At 35.9% G+C, this 17,444-nt stretch overlaps 1 protein-coding gene across 2 annotated transcripts in view; it reads left to right on the forward strand.

The window, feature by feature from the left end:
* Positions 1–13,618, forward strand: part of LOC579490 (fibrillin-1) — a 75,156-nt gene extending 61,538 nt beyond the window's left edge. For both annotated transcript variants that reach the window (XM_030999669.1, XM_030999670.1), the window contains exons 25-36: positions 122–247; positions 892–1,017; positions 1,749–1,907; positions 2,495–2,620; positions 3,613–3,738; positions 4,547–4,681; positions 7,640–7,765; positions 8,191–8,388; positions 8,873–9,007; positions 9,611–9,814; positions 10,509–10,589; positions 11,129–13,618. In XM_030999669.1, coding sequence (XP_030855529.1) covers positions 122–247; positions 892–1,017; positions 1,749–1,907; positions 2,495–2,620; positions 3,613–3,738; positions 4,547–4,681; positions 7,640–7,765; positions 8,191–8,388; positions 8,873–9,007; positions 9,611–9,814; positions 10,509–10,589; positions 11,129–11,151 — 1,565 coding nt within the window. In that variant the 3' untranslated portion in view covers positions 11,152–13,618. The remainder of the gene's footprint in view (positions 1–121; positions 248–891; positions 1,018–1,748; positions 1,908–2,494; positions 2,621–3,612; positions 3,739–4,546; positions 4,682–7,639; positions 7,766–8,190; positions 8,389–8,872; positions 9,008–9,610; positions 9,815–10,508; positions 10,590–11,128) is intronic.
* Positions 13,619–17,444: the final 3,826 nt, after the last annotated feature.

A 17,444-nucleotide genomic window follows, 5' to 3' on the forward strand; every position in this document is an offset into this window, starting at 1 on the left:
TAATTACCTCAACAAAATAGCCCCCCCTCCCATTTCAAGTTGTAATTTTAAAACATGTTCCAAACCAAGTCTTCTCTTGGATTCTTGACCCATTTGATATCTTTGTACTTCCTTATTGTAGACATCAATGAATGTAGCTCTGTACCTGGGCTTTGCGGAGATGCGACCTGTTTGAACAGAGAAGGTAGCTTCTTGTGCGGATGTGACCCTGGTTACTACTTTGAAGAGCAAGATAGGATATGTGTTGGTGAGAATTCTTTTGTTTTTAGTCAAAGCTGAGAAGACACATTGTATTTTCTTGAAAATAATATTAATATCCGGTGCTCCGAGATGACAATTGCTCCTTCTTAATTTATTTCTTTATTTTTGTCAAAGATAAGGAGTTAGGATTCCAACTCAGTTTCAGGTTAGATTCAGGGTTTAATAGGGTTTGGATTAGGTTTGTACTGTTTGGTCCAAGATTTATGATGGTTCATGAAGGATACTGACTGTGAAGTAATTATCGCTGGAGCATGTGTTGTACAACTAGATTCCATTGAAATGAAAATGTTAAATAGTAGCGAAAATACTAAAAATACCCCAATTAAATGTCCCATATTTCTGTCCCCCCCCCCCTCTCTCTCTCTCTCTCTCTCTTAATTCTGTGTTTCCAACAATTTGTATCAATGCAATCTTTTTTTTGGTAGTAGAATATAGAGCAATGGGTCCCTCTTTAACAGTGAGGTACTCATGATATTTCACCTACTCAGGATTTTCAATCATTTTGACTGGTATCCAATGGGTTTGTGTGAGAGTTCTATTTGTTTCATGTTGAGCTTACTTTTTTGTGAAATGAAGACCATTCAAAATGTTTTTATCGATCTGTTTCATTCTCTCTTCCCCTTTCACTAGATATCAATGAATGTTTCCTATCAGAAGAGATATGTGGTAATGGTCAATGTGAGAACAGTGTAGGGTCTTTCAGGTGTATATGTCCTGATGGAGCAAACTTTGATGAAGCCGGGAGACAGTGCACCGGTAAGTAAATCCTCAAGATCTTTTGAAGACTCCTTCTAATATGGTGTGGTGAACATTTACTTTCTTTCTCACGTGAATGACTGGTACATGTATATGGGGATGAAAAAAGAGTATGAGGAACAATGGTTCTATCTGTGTGTTTTAAGATGCAGAAATATGAAACACACTATGCTAATTAATTTGTTCTGGTGGTTGATCATGGCATGTGTCAACTTGCTTGATGATATAACTTTCCTTCTGTTGGTAATATAAGGAGATTGCTCAAAACTGATTGAAAATCAACATTGGTCAATAAGCCGACTTTAATGTTTCACAGTGATGACCTAACTGAAGTGAATTTAAACAGTAACAAGAGGCCTATGGAACTATCACCATGCTACCAAGGGAATCATACACTCGATATTGCCAAAATGAATGAATGTAAGACTGAGTGATTGAAAGAATTAAGTTACCATAAGAGAGAATTATGCAGTTATTTGTTTATTAAAATAACTTGCAAACAGTGGTTGAGTGATATTAACTAATGGATTATCTATTATCTATTGTATTGTCTCATGTGTTGAAAAGTATTAGAATGAAGAACTTAATGCTTTATTATTTAACATATTTTTACACATTTTTAAACATTTTATTGTTTTAGCTCATGGATTGGAGTGTATTACTGGATATAAAAAGCATATCCTAGTGAAAAACATCACATTTTATTTACCAATAATCACTTTTACCTTCAGCATTAGAGAGTCACACCACATCTCGTGATCCTGAGGCCATAGAAGCAGATAGATGCACATCTCTGTGTGGTAATGCTACATGTGCTACTGATGCTAGTGGTCTGGTCTGTACTTGTCAGCCAGGATACCAGTATGATACAGCCAGTAAATCATGTGTTGGTGAGTTATAACATGGATCTTTGGACTAAGTACTAGAACCTGAACCTTTATGAATACTGACCTTTCAAGACTAATTCATTTTAATAGCACTTGGGAGGGAGGCAAAATATGTCATTGGATATGTTTAGGATCTGGTTTATTTTGAACACTTAAAACAGAGATCTCCATACTTTGGTTATTCTGACCTTCTATGCAATATATATTCTATTAATCAACCAATTGACTCCTGCTAACATTCTCCTCAGCTTGATAAAGAAACCACTGGTTTATATGATGATTACGGATCAACATCGTTTGTTAGATATAATAATCATTGTAATACTATGAATTCCAACAGCTGTCCCTGTTATCTCTACAAGTTGTATCACTTATTTCAAAATTTTACTTTGTTTTCTTGGTATTTTGTATTTATAAGCTAGAACGATGCACATTGCGGGATCAATACTTTTCTCCATTGATTTATGGTTTCATCATTTAAAGTTTTATTATAAATGTTACTCACAATAATCGTCTTGTTGTGCAGTGTGGTTTGATTTGTAAATTTGGACTAAATGTTAATGTCTTGATTTTCTCTTTCGGCCATGTAGATCTTGATGAATGTGAAAGGAGCCCTGAGATATGTGGGACTGCTACATGCCAGAATAGGATAGGTGGTTATACATGTATGTGTTCTGAGGGCTATGTCTACAAGAGGAAGAAGAAGATATGTGGAGGTTAGTGCTAAATTACTTTGTCTGTTTGCACCTGGAGCCAGAAAGGCATTAACTCATATACTTGGATACAGAGCTAGTGCCCTTCTGGCTCTGAACAGATGATGTGTTGTCGTAAAGTAGATTCATTGTCGGTATATAGAGAGGCAAAATGGTGTCAAGTCATGATTTTGCAAAGAGGCAATGCATTTTTTACTGTCAGCAGATGATATGAATCACTGATGATAATGAAGATATATACCACAATTTATTGAAATAATGATGATTGATGCTACATTAATGCTCAACAGTTATGGAATATCACTGTATACTATAAGCTTCATGGTTGCCTTTGCTCATGAAAATGTGAATTTCCCCTATTTTGTTTTGTTTTGTGTGTGTTATATTTATAACTGCAGTTTTGTCTCCCCTGTGGTATTCAATTCGATGTTATTTCTTTTGGAAAAAAAAATGCCCCCCAAAATTCATCTCTCATGCCCCCATTTTAATTCATCTCTCATGCAAAGTTTGTGATATGTGAACATTGTGGAAAATTGTGAATTATATGTTTTATTTCAGAAAGTGAAATTTATTGTTTTATCAGTGATGAAGTAAAAGAGTGGTTGAGTTTAGACAGTTGATGCTTTGTGTAAATAACTGAGTAAAATCCCTGCTTTCCATCAAAGCAAACCTTTAAAAGAAAGCTGTGTAAGTTAAGCTACCCCACTTGGGCAAGAAGCATGAGAAACAGAGTGCTTACAGACAGACAGTATTGATAGGACAACTGGACAAAGCCTTTTTTCAATGACAAAAATCAGTGACAAATCTGCTGATAGCCAATCAGAAGTAAGGATTTCAGTAGCTTATAACAAAAACTGTCATTTGTCACTGATGACAAGTTTTGTGAAATGCCCCCCTGATCTTTGGATCTGCTTAGGATCTTGCACTGGTAACGTTGAAAACTGTTCAGCAGCTAAGCTTTAAATAATTATTTTGCTGTACTCTTTGTGCTACAGATTTGAATGAATGCAAGAAGTATCGTACGCTGTGTGCTAATGGTAGATGTGTGAACAAGAAAGGCACATTTGTATGCTTATGCTCTCCTGGTCAGCAGTTCAGCTATAATAGTCGCAGATGTGTGGGTAAGGATCATCAATGTCGTGCTTCATTATTGTACAGGGTTCCCAGCTGTCACGGAAATAAGAGAAAACCTCAAATTAGTTTTAAAAAATTTTCAGCCCAAGGAAAGTCATCACTCAAAATAACTCAAATGAAGGAATTTCATTGGTCCCTAACAAAAGTTGTCAATCTCTTTAATTATATACACGGGATGATTGGTTATGAAAGATGTTTCAAACTGGATATATCCTGAAACTTAGAAACTATATCAGACAAAATTGGAAATTTGTTTTCATGAAATGCTGGGAGCCCTGCTTTACCATCTTCATGTTGTTAAATATGTGCAAAGCCAAATTCTTGCAGGAAGCTATTTATATTCATGTTCTCATCTCTAAAGCTTTTAAAAGGCATTTGTCTTAAAGTATCATGTGCATCTTCTTTTTCTTTGAAATATAGACAGCAAATGTCATGCGTCATTGTTTCATCATATAAATTGTAAATATTGGATAGTGATAAACTGTGTGATGTAATATCTGTCTGGAGCCAGAATGACATTAACTCATATACTTTGACATGAGATAATGCACTTCTGGCTCTCAACAGATGATATCTCAGCTTTGTCAAATCATTGAATCTTCTATGATACAAATCCTTTGAAAATGATCATTAATATCCCACAGACCAAAAAAAACATATATGTGGACATCCATTTATGATTAGTTATGTTCTCTAAACCCCATATGTTGAGTTATTTTATTTTTTATAAATGGGTAAAAAAAAAACCACTTGTCTTTCTAACTGTTCATATCATGTCTCCTTATACCCACATAGCTGCAGCAAGTATGACTGTGTGCAATAGGAACCCAGGTATCTGTGGGAATGCAACGTGTTCATCTGAAGGACATAGTATTCGCTGTTTGTGCCCAGCAGGATACGACTATGACGTGACCATCAAAGCATGCAACAGTAAGTCAGAAAAGGCAACAAGTTTTATCAGAAATTATGGAGTTTTCTTCATTTTTTATGATGATTATTAGATCTTATTTATCAGATTTCATAATTAAGGGAAATATCTGTTGTAAAAGTACTGTAGCGGACACGATTCTGCCACCTTGGCTTGACACGGAATATTTGTCAGGATGCCCCGTATCTGGCCAGGCGCTCTCCGTCCGTTTGGACAAAATATATGCCCGTAGCTTAATGGCTGGAGTTATTAACTGCTCACACGTATCTCAACAATCATTCGTCCATCGACTACAATCGGTCACCTAAACGTCTCGTTCACAGCATCAATCAATTGAGCATCCTTCGAACAATCAATTTCCCTTGTCAACACTTGTCACAGGTTCTCGTCCCTTGGTTTCACTGCTCCAAGAAATCAAACCAATCATGATGTGTAGGTTGAAAATCTTTATTGCGATCCATTCAACAATCGGGGAAACTCAGTACAAAGTACAGTGCAAACTATGTGAGACATAGCTTAGAGGCTTCGGTCAGGCCAACTATCAGGCCAGCCTCGGTGAGGCTGGCCTGTATCGGATACAGTGCAGTGGAAAGCCCTAGATGCACAACCCTGACCATCGTAACAATTTCCCTATACATAAACGTGTAAAAGAACAATTATGTCCTCGTTAGTAAAACAACACTTCAACACAATATTTCTCCTAATCCCATAAAATCTTCACATATAATCTTCAGTATAACCCCTTATTCCTGATTAGATCACTACTATACAAGTAATATCCCTAAAAGAAACATGATAATTGCACCAACATGATCATAATATGTAATTTATGCTCATTTTCCTTCAGTTTGGTAATTGCTAAATCAACGATGCACCATATTGCTATAGCGCATGCTCGTACAACAAAAAAATGCTTAACCTTCGTCCAATACTAAAACACTGATTTGTTACACGATTCCCTTCCCTCCCAAGCTTGGTCCCCAAGCTAACTTATCTATAACTTATGCAACAACAACAAATCATAACATGTTATCAAAACAAATCAAAACTAAAATCCAAGTCTTTTCTGACAGTTCAAAATGGCTCTTTCCAAAAGTGTTCAACTGTTCTAGAGTTAGTTCGTTTCCTGTCCTTCTAGGCACCCCTGGGCTCATTGTTCTTTCTCTCCATTGTCGTTCTGCACTTCCGTCAGCTCGACCAGCTGCAACACCGTCAATGCTACCTCCCGTCGTCCCCAAGCTCCGTCAGCTCGACCAGCTGTGACGCAGTCAGTCTTACTGCCCGTTGTCCCCAAGCTCCTTCAGCTCGACCAGCTGTGACGCGGCAGTCTCACTGCACGTCGCCCCCAAGCTTTATCAGCTCGACCAGCTGTGACGCCGTACGACCTACTGCCCTTCGTCGTCCCCCAGCTCCGTCAGCTCTACCAGCTTGTGACGCCGTCAGGCCTTCTGCCCGTCGTCCCCCAGCTCCGTCAGCTCTACCAGCTTGTGACACCGTCAGACCTACTGCCCGTCGTCCACCAGCTCAACCAGCTGTGACGCCGTCAGACCTACTGCCCGTCGTCCCCCAGCTCAACCAGCTGTGACGCCGTCAGTCTTACTGCCTGTCGTCCCCCAGCTCCGTCAGCTCTACCAGCTTGTGACGCCTGTCAGACTTACTGCCCATGGTCCCCCAGCTCCGTCAGTGCTACTGCCGTCGTCCCCTAGCTCCGTCAGTTCGACCACTCCACGCCATCAGCTATCCCACTTCTGACACCATGTGTAGCGGACACGATTCTGCCACCTTGGCTTGACACGGAATATTTGTCAGGATGCCCCGTATCTGGCCAGGCGCTCTCCGTCCGTTTGGACAAAATATATGCCCGTAGCTTAATGGCTGGAGTTATTAACTGCTCACACGTATCTCAACAATCATTCGTCCATCGACTACAATCGGTCACCTAAACGTCTCGTTCACAGCATCAATCAATTGAGCATCCTTCGAACAATCAATTTCCCTTGTCAACACTTGTCACAGGTTCTCGTCCCTTGGTTTCACTGCTCCAAGAAATCAAACCAATCATGATGTGTAGGTTGAAAATCTTTATTGCGATCCATTCAACAATCGGGGAAACTCAGTACAAAGTACAGTGCAAACTATGTGAGACATAGCTTAGAGGCTTCGGTCAGGCCAACTATCAGGCCAGCCTCGGTGAGGCTGGCCTGTATCGGATACAGTGCAGTGGAAAGCCCTAGATGCACAACCCTGACCATCGTAACAATTTCCCTATACATAAACGTGTAAAAGAACAATTATGTCCTCGTTAGTAAAACAACACTTCAACACAATATTTCTCCTAATCCCATAAAATCTTCACATATAATCTTCAGTATAACCCCTTATTCCTGATTAGATCACTACTATACAAGTAATATCCCTAAAAGAAACATGATAATTGCACCAACATGATCATAATATGTAATTTATGCTCATTTTCCTTCAGTTTGGTAATTGCTAAATCAACGATGCACCATATTGCTATAGCGCATGCTCGTACAACAAAAAAATGCTTAACCTTCGTCCAATACTAAAACACTGATTTGTTACAGTACATAGAGCTCTGAAAGTATGAAACAACATTTCAAAATGAGATGAATAAACCTGAGATACAAACAGTGGGATAAATAGACACAAATGAGACATCATATTTTAGATAATATTTTGCACATTTCTATGACAGAGTGATTGCCTAGTTTCAAAGAGAAATACATAAAGGTTATTCAATCATTCAGTAGCTTTGATTGACAGGTTGTATATTACACAGGAAATACTTTTTGTAAAATCTACACAAGCAGGGCTTATGACAATTGCAAGCTTAATGTATACACTTACGGTATGAAGAAATATACTGGTACATGAAATTTACAAGGAGTAACTGTCTAGATTTCATATTTTTCACATCATTTTATTACCTTTCCCAGCAATCGGTGAGTGTGACCAGCCCAATAGATGTGGAGAAGGAGCTCTGTGTGAGGATACTGTGGCAGGCTATAGATGTGTGTGTACAGCCGGATATATTTATAACTACCAAGATGGTGGCTGTAGAGGTAAGCTAACACAACTGGTCATTATTCAACCAGAACTATTACTATGACACAGAGAGTATTCTTTATAGACAACATTCAAAAGATCAAGTCACCCATGTTCATGTCAATATCATCTTAAATGCACACAAACACATGACAATTTTTTGTATGTTAATTGGTCTAAATTTTATGCTCATGCGAATGTCTCGTTTTTATATTTTATATTTTGTGGGTAATAAAACAAAAAGATTTTCAGTTTTCTGTTTTCATTTTAATAATCCAATACAGGATGTGAATAACAATTAATGGACACTCTTATTGCAATTATGAGAAATAATAGATGTATAGTCCTCTTTTAATATTGGTAATTGATTTGTGTATATTTAAACATATTTTGTGCATTATTTTATCCACTGGCTGATAATTGAATTTGATGTCCTTCACAGAGATTCCACAGCCCCCTCCAGAGGCATCAGGTGGTGTGGGGTATAGACCAGCCGTCACCCAGACAACCCCTCCTAAGAGGGGTCTAAACGAGTGCAATTCTAGCCCCTGTATTAATGGGGTATGCATCGATAGACCTGATGGGTTTATCTGCCAGTGTGTGGAAGGTTATCATCTCGTTGATTCAGTTACATGTGAAGGTAAATCGATTATTTGCAAACTATTATTTTATAAAATAAAATTATTCTTTCTTCTGATATAATGTTCGTGCAGTCTGCCAATTCTGCTACATAAAACTGAGATGGTGCAGCAACTATTTTGAAGCAAGGCAATATGTAGCTATGGATGAATTCATCCCAATAATTTGCCATCTTTTTCTTTTTTCTGGAGTTTCTCCAAATTATAGTTAATGTCAAACTAAGGTTCTCAAACATCAAGAAGACCCACCCCCCATACGCTCACACACACACACACACACACACACACACACAAAAGAGGGAGACAGAAAACTGAACAAACATCATCTGTACCCATATAAGAAAGCAGCACAAACAAGTGCAAACTAATTCCATTCCAGTTCTTATTTTGCTCATCAAGAATGTAGATAAAATATTCAGTTAGTAGGTATTTTATTCATAACAACCATTATCATTTTTACTCTTTCAAATTTTTAATTTTACACAGATACAAATGAGTGTGAAAGTCCAGATGCTCAAGACATATGCATGTATGGAAATTGTGTGAATGAACCACCAGGATCTTTCACATGTGAATGCACCGATGGATTGACTCTTGACAGTACAGGCCGTAGATGTATTGGTAAGTAATGGTGTTGGAGAAAAAAAAAAATTCACAAATATGTAGGGTTTAATTCTTTCTTCAAAAGCTTATACTAGGAATAATAAATCACCCTATTGCTTTTCCACTATGGTATAGTAAGGTCTTGGATATTTTGAAAGACAAGATGAAAATCTTTTTTAAAAGTTAAAGATGGAAGCCCATAAACTATCACGTACAACATGAACCCTTCTTTAAAAGCCATAGGAACAAGTAAGGAAAACAAATCTTTTCATTTTGTAGTTTTTTCAATTGATACAAATTTAAGGCTTATTCTTACTTGAGAAATAGCACCTGAGGTTCCTTGCAGTATAGCATATCTAGTATAAACTCTGCCTTGATGACAATGACCTTAACATTGATAAAGCTGATATTAGTACACTCACAGCTTAAGGTATAACAGAAAAACTCTTTGTAATCAATTTTGTTTGCTGCATTGAGTTGCGTCACGGTACTTTTTACACACACACCCTCTTATAAGTACAGCTATGAGACCAAATTCTGTACGAAGATTGATATCATAAAATGTGTTTATATTCTGAAATATATGAAACTAATGTAACTTTTATCATTTTCTTTTCACAGAACTAATTGGGCCTGTGTCAGGAGGAGGGATAGATGGGGGAATCCCCCCGGAAGAGCCATTAGGCCCATGTTGGGGACAATCAGATCCAAACCAAGACATCTGTAGTAATGTAGTTTCACAAGAGAGCACCTATCAGCAATGTTGCTGCAACACTGGCTTAAGCTGGGGCAAGGAGTGTTACTCATGTCCGCTTAGACATAGTGGTAAGTGTGGCTGAAGTGTTTTAAAGTATTATAGTAGATTCTTATGGAGATGGGCCCACTATGGAGATGGGCTCACTATGAAGATGGCCCACTGAAAGGCCTATTCATATGGTGCAGTAAACTGGGGCAGATGTTTTCAATGATGACATAAGCTTATTTTCCTTAACATTTCTATATCTTATACCCAAAGATAATTGAATATGATATAGGACCTTAGTTGTGTGTGGCTACTTTTCTTTTCTTCCCAATTTGGCATTCATTTACACATTAAAAAGAACTGTTGTTGTAGTTTCCCCTTGTTATATGTGAATGAGTCTTTAGTCTGAACATAACCTTGACCATTTTTGGATACATATTGAAACCAGAGAAACATAGGAAGACATCTTGTTATGACATTATTGTTGACATCACTTCCTCTACAAATAGGAAATAATCATGAACTCTTTGTTTTTATAACCTCTAAATTGTAATTGGACATAATTTACACCTCAATGAAGGTGATTAACTTTGGAGTAAGCTTATCATGTGCAGGCAAGTTGAACAATGTGAAAACATAAAGGCTGACATTGACAAACTAGATCTGGAATACAAATGCTTGATTTTACAGAAAGCTGAGCTTTCAACCTGTGTAATAATACAGGTCATCTAGACTAAGGCTTTTCCTTCATATTGTAAACAATTTTCATTTGTACAGAGGAATACAGAATGCTGTGTGTAGCTCTTTCATTATTCAATAATCAAGATGGAATTATTAACCAACAAGCAGACCAACCAGGTAAGAACATTATTTTTAATTTCCCAGTACAACTCTAGAAAGTAATTTGTGCAAGTGATCTGAAGTAATTGTAATTATCTAATAGTATGTGGAAAAAGAATTGAACAATACATGTATTGTACAAATACAAGAGAGAGAGGGGGGGGGGGGGTCTATATCTTGCATTTAACAATGATACATTTATATCTAGTAATGAAAAATACTTGATCTATTAAACTTTCTTTTTCTTTATACAACTTACTCCAAGAGAATGTTGAGTGTTTTAGTTATTTAGATCAAGTCGTCCTTCAGACATATTTGAAACATTTTAGAATAACATAAAGCAGTTTAATAAGGAATAAGAAATGATTAATATGTATCAAAGAAAAATTATTATTTTTCTGCACATAATGCTTATGACATGATTTGATAATTTCTGGTCTTTTTTCCATCCATTTTTGTTTGTATCTTTCATTTGAAACTATCTCTCCTTTCTCTCACCCACTTTTCTTCTCTCTACATATATCTCCTTCTTTTGGAACACCTTCAATGTACCACAGTACCAGGCGTTCCTCGCTCATAGTGCCTAGCCTTTGATCAAACCCATCAAATGATCTTCATCATTCAAAACCAGCGGACAAGTTTGCTGATGTGCATCTCACTGCTGACAGTCACAAATGGATTGGTCTTAGAGGATTCCGGAATTCAAAGTCGAGATAACCTGTTACACATTCAAATTTTAGCCAACATTACACTTCTTCTGTATTTATGAACTTTGCCTATTCTTGTGTCACAGCAGTTATGTGATGTCTCGCACTACATATGGGCTGTAAACACAAATCATTGTTGCTATAACTCAACTTATTACAATTACACAGTGGCTTTTAATTGACACTATTTGTGAGCATGTACACTGCCTTTATTTCACCGTCCATCCTACCATAAGTGTGCAAAATCACTTGATGTTCTGCAGATATTAATATCACTTGCTAAAAAAAAAGTTTTTCACTGCTTCAAAAATGATTAAATGTGTGCCACAGCATTCTCTCCAGCACCATGTTGTGTGATCTTTGTCAGGTTCAGGTAACTGCTTTTCACCCATTTTCCTATTGAACTTGGGGGGGGGGGGGGTTCGTGTATTAGTGTTCTTCAAGAGCATCTATAACGTCAGATGTTTTGGATGATAGGGTAGGGTGACCGTATGTACTTAATTAGTGTATTGTACAATGTAACTGATCTTTCATCTGTGTACTGTTGAAGGTGTGAATTGAATGGAACTGATGCAAGAACACTACTGATTGTGCTGTGTACTGAACTACATCAGTTTTAATTTATAGAGTAGAGGTAAATTATAAACCCATGTTACATCATTTATCAACTATTTGGGAACCTGTTCTTACTAAACTTATGGTGTCTTGATTTTTTAGAATAAAAGTTTTTTTTTCCCCTCTGAACTTTAAGTTTGTATTGTCATAAAAATGTTGATGTTGTCCAAGGCTTTCCTTGGTAATTTCATGATAAGAGTAAATTATGAAAAATGAAATCACCTCCATCTTTAATTCAAGTACAATGTGAATGTTTTATGGTATGCATAAAGAGGATATGATCTAGTGACTGTGATTGGATATAGAACTGTGTATATATGAAGTTAAAATCTCAACCAATATTCTTCTTTATTCTTACCAAGTGGTTTCACAGTCCATTGTATTAGAGATTTAATACATGTTAAAACATGCCAATAAAATTAACAACTGTGAGTCTGGTTATCATGGTACAAACAGAAATATGTAGATTTTTGGTTGTTGAATTCAACCATGTAATATTAATTTATAGGATGAGGAATTTTAGCATATTTATTTGTTCTTGTAAAATATTGTTAAATAGTCATTTAATGTCAAGTGTAATGTATTTGTTATTTCTAAGAAATTGAATGTTATAATATTCTTTGTACATGATTCATTTTATTTTGTAACTACTATCTATTTCATGTTATGTTGGTAGAGAATAATTGAAGAGGGATATATTTATTGCACCACATGAGACTAACAAAAATACTAGAAATGTTTAATAGCAGTGTGAAATTCCCCTCAACTACCCTTTTATCTTTATGAAAATTATAAATGAACTAGACCATTTAACACAAGCTGACAGATCTAGATATGAAGATTGCTCAAGTATATAATCTATTTTCAGAATCTCTGTAAATGTATTTCAAATCATATACTCTTATTATTCGAAAAATTTCTGTCAAATGTGCTTTAGATTTTTTAGCACCTCCTTTTTTTTTTTTTACTAAAGAGCTGGAAGTAATTTTGGTGTACAGTACAACCTTGTATTTTATCCAAATGAGTATGTGATTTTAAATTATTTTTGACATGTTGTACAAAACATATTTTATACCAATTCTTTTCCAATGCAAATGTTTTCCTTTTCATATTATTTAAGGAATTGTCCAGACAAAGTATAGTTTAAATAAAAAGGGAAATCTTTTAAAAACTGTTTAAGGATTGTAATTTAAATAGAATAACTAACAAATTGAACTTTTAACTACTTTCTAGCACTGATCGAATCAAAGATTTTCTTTCAGACAGAAATAACAGATTAATCTTAAAGCGATATGAATAACAGGGCATGTATTGAAAGTAATAATATTAATTTTTATCTCCATGCTTTGGAACATCCCTGTTTACAAGTCTGCTAAAGAAAAAACAAGCATCATTTAGAAGGTAATGTTTTACTTTCATTTAATTTGAAATGAAAAATGTATTATTATCCTCAAAAGGTCCAAGTAATACACATGTCATCATGTAACCTCGTGTACAGAGTGTCGGTAGCCTTCAAGATGTTGACCTTGTATTAGATAGATTAAAGCAAAGCCCATATTAACCTTCTTTGCAATCTAATGTATTCTTCTTGACCTGTATTTTTTGCTAAACCTATTTCTTTCTTGCCAAAGCATTAAAAAGTTATGAAGTAGAGTCTTTGAATATTGTGAATACTCTGTAAATGTACTTGTTTTGTGAGGTATAAATAAATGGCTGTGCAAGAGACTTTGTTTGTTTTGTTCTACATTTGTACGAAGAAGTAGATGATTAAATTGTCTGTTTGGAGCCAAAAGAGTTTTAACTCTTCGTGAAATGATATGGGTTAAGGTCATTTTGGCTCCAACAGACTAAATGCAAAGTAATGACATTTATAGATCAGAGCCTGGTATCCCTCCTGTGCCAGTTACTTATCAAACATCTTTCTCTTTGATTTTAATTTCCAGAAGCAGGGCCTTTTAGCAAAACAAAAAAGTTCAATCAATCGTATCTTTCAGTCAATCATACATGTATCTTGACAATCAATGCATTTTATTTTACTGTTAGATACCATTCATTGTAAGATACAATTGAATTTACAATAGACTTTGAAAATTGATTGACAGTCACTCTCCATGTAATGGATCCCTGGAGTTAGACAAATTTGAATCAGTAATACCATTATTAAATTCAGCATAAATAGGTGCCTTAAACTCCACCTTGCAAAAAAAAAAAAGTATTTTAACACCACAAAAAATGTTCTCATGCCTTTGCCCATGCACGTTATGCACCTGTCAATTGTATGACCCACCCCATGAACCCCGGGGATGGTGCGTCACTTGTCTAATGTGCGTCGGATTTTACTATACCATGACGCACATATGCGGCAAAACTATGACGAACTTCAGGCTACCAATGACGGTACCTCGGTCAAAATTATGACGCACCAGTTGTTGATTTCGACTGTCATTTTGACGCACATTCGACATGGTCGAAATGATACAGATCGTGTTTTTCCTGATTTGCGATCGGGGTCTATTAAATCTCATACTTTATTCAGTGACGCACCTATGTAAAGTGACTGACATCGACACACCCCACCGTCAATATTGTGACTGACCATAGGAGTAAAATGACGGTACCCTGAGTCACACCTTGATGGTAAATGACCCAACCATGACGCACCTTCCCCGGGGTCCATAGGGTGGGTCATACAATTGACACCTGCATTATAGCATGTGTATTAGGTTTCATAAACTAAAAATCACATAATTTCTATGATAACAAAGGTTATTTTTTCTTCGTTATCTTTGATTAAAATTGCAATTTTATGTTTCTAAAAGTAAATGGTTTATTGTATTATAATTTACACATGCAGAAATAAGTCACTTTCAGTAAAGCTGTGTAAGACGTGAAGAAAGAACTTCCTTGAACGAAAAGACGAGATGGAATTTAAGGTATACATGTAGTAATTAGAAAATAACATCTAAAACTATAACCAAGCTCCCAATACATTGGTTTATTAACATATTCAAATTGTATGCATACTTTTTAAACAGTTCTTGACAACCTGAAGCTTGCTTGAGACTTTCCTGACATAGCAACAAATAATGTATGTAGACTGGATTCCAAGTATTGTAGTTCATTCATTAGTAACAGTTAATGGAATAACTCGTCACCAGGTGCCCTGGGGGGGGGGGGGGGGGGAGGGGAAGAAACATTTTTTCTAAAAATGTGAATACATGTACATCAGTAAACCAGTCTATACACAATATTCATCTTCATGAGAAATTGGTCTTCATGCCATTAAGTGTTGAAACTTCTTGCTCTCTGATTTTCCTCATCTTTAATGTTTAATGTTTCTCAGATTCATTTGCTTTTTATTAACATTATAAAATTCTCTGGAGCTGGATTTTACCTTGAATAAAATCCCAAGTCCTTAGGAAGGGCATAGTGACATTATGCCATAGTAAGATATGTGCTATACAAGAACAGCGTATTATTATAAATTAAAAGTAAATCAACTTTTAGTGAAACCTTACAACTATTTCAGGACCTTTCCTTTTCTGTTATTTACTGGGATGTGGATTAACTGTTCTTTTTAAATCCTTACATTGTACTAAATATATTTGGAAAGCAATGATATGCAAATGCATCATGAAACAGAGGAGGCAGTTGGGAAGGTTTTTATGACACATTGATATGATTATGATGATCATGATGAGATTTATGTAAAAGCACAATAAATGAACATACAATACTCACATAGACACACAAATTAACAACATCATTGATTACACATCCAGTCATTTGATATAAAAATAATTTAATTTGGCAAGGTGTTAAAGATCACTTTAAATCACTCATGGAAACGATCATCAATGGAACAACACCTTCCTAACAAAAGTAAATACAGCAGACAAAACAATAATCAACATTCCATCAGCAGTTACAAACACAAGAATGGAAATGCATGAAATGCATATATTCAAATACACCGAGTGATAACATTTAAGTGACTATTTGTACACAAACTGACATGGTGAACAAAATATTATCAACCCCTCCTCATAATATAGCGAAAGGTACCACCTCAAAACAAATGGCTTTCAAAACCCATGAATCCCTTTACAAGTGAAATATTTTCTCCCCATTTCTTAATTTAACCATTGTGATACAATGTTTAAGTTTTTTTTTTCTTCTAAAGGAATCAATTATATTCTCACTTAAGATGTAAATGAAGGACCCATCTTATACATGAGAACCCTAAGTACAAGAAACTGTGACTCTGGATCCCAAGGATTTAAAACATGTTGTGTACGTATGTGATGTGCATGTACATTATATGAAACACAGAGGAACGCATGTTTCAAGGCATGAAATGGTTTTATTCTATTGTATGGTACATGTACATGTAGACATGTAGGTAGAAGTACATTAGTGCATACATGAGCATTTGATGCAAACCTGGATGACAGAAATGTCATAGAACCTATTAGCGCTTAAAGACTTCGGCGGAATTAAGCGCTTTATAAGCACCGTTTTATTATTAAATGAAGAGTCATGCATCTTTAACCTTTACAATACATAAGGAAACTTCTGTTTGATCTAAGTATCAAAGATCAAATAATTTGTGTTTTCTTTGGGGAAAAAAGTAAATCAATATTGTTGAAGTTCAATTTAAAGTCAAATGTAATACTTAGTACATGTAGGTAAATTTACTATCTGGATAATGAGCAAATCTTCAGAATTAAAAAAAGAAAGAGGGGAATTTTACAAACCAAAACAGAAGCAATTTTTCAAATTCAAGTTCGATTGTAATCCATTGACAGGTTCTCAGAATATTGTGATTACAAGCTATTTCTGATATACTGTATGACCCTTTGATCTTTGACCTCATGACTCCAATATCTACTCAGTTCATTGGCTCTGCAAGAAACATACATATCTTGAGTTTGATGGTAATCCATCCATCGTTTCTAATGATGTGATCACAAGCTATTTTTGCATACATAATGAGCCCCATGACCTTTGAACTTGACCTCATGACCCCAAAATCTATTCAGTTCATTGCCTCAGCAAGATACATACTTTTCCTGAGTTTCATGGTAATCTGTCTATCTGTTCTAATGATAATGTTGACCTATGACCTCGTGACCCCAAAATCTAATCAATTCATTGGCTCTGCAAGATACACACATGACGGGCAGGAATCCATCAATCAGTTCTTGAGATAACGCGATCACGAGCTATTTTTGCATACATAATGAGCCATGTGACCTTTGACCCCCAAATCTAATCAGTTCATTGGCTCTGCAAGTTACATACATGACAAAAGTTTGGCAGGAATCCATCAGTCGGTTCTTGAGATAACGCGATCACGAGAACGGGACGTACGTACGGACGGACAACCCGAAAACATAATGCCTCTGGATACTTCGTAACGGAGGCATAAAAATTCATGGAAGTTATGTGATACCGACATAATATGTATACTATGCAATAAATCAAAGCAAATACCCCATTAAGGATTATAAAAGTACAGAAATGACAAAAGTACAGATTTATTCCAAGT

The sequence above is a fragment of the Strongylocentrotus purpuratus genome, unplaced genomic scaffold (assembly GCF_000002235.5).
Source record: "Strongylocentrotus purpuratus isolate Spur 01 unplaced genomic scaffold, Spur_5.0 spur5_scaffold_5, whole genome shotgun sequence".
NCBI lineage: Eukaryota > Metazoa > Echinodermata > Echinoidea > Camarodonta > Strongylocentrotidae > Strongylocentrotus > Strongylocentrotus purpuratus.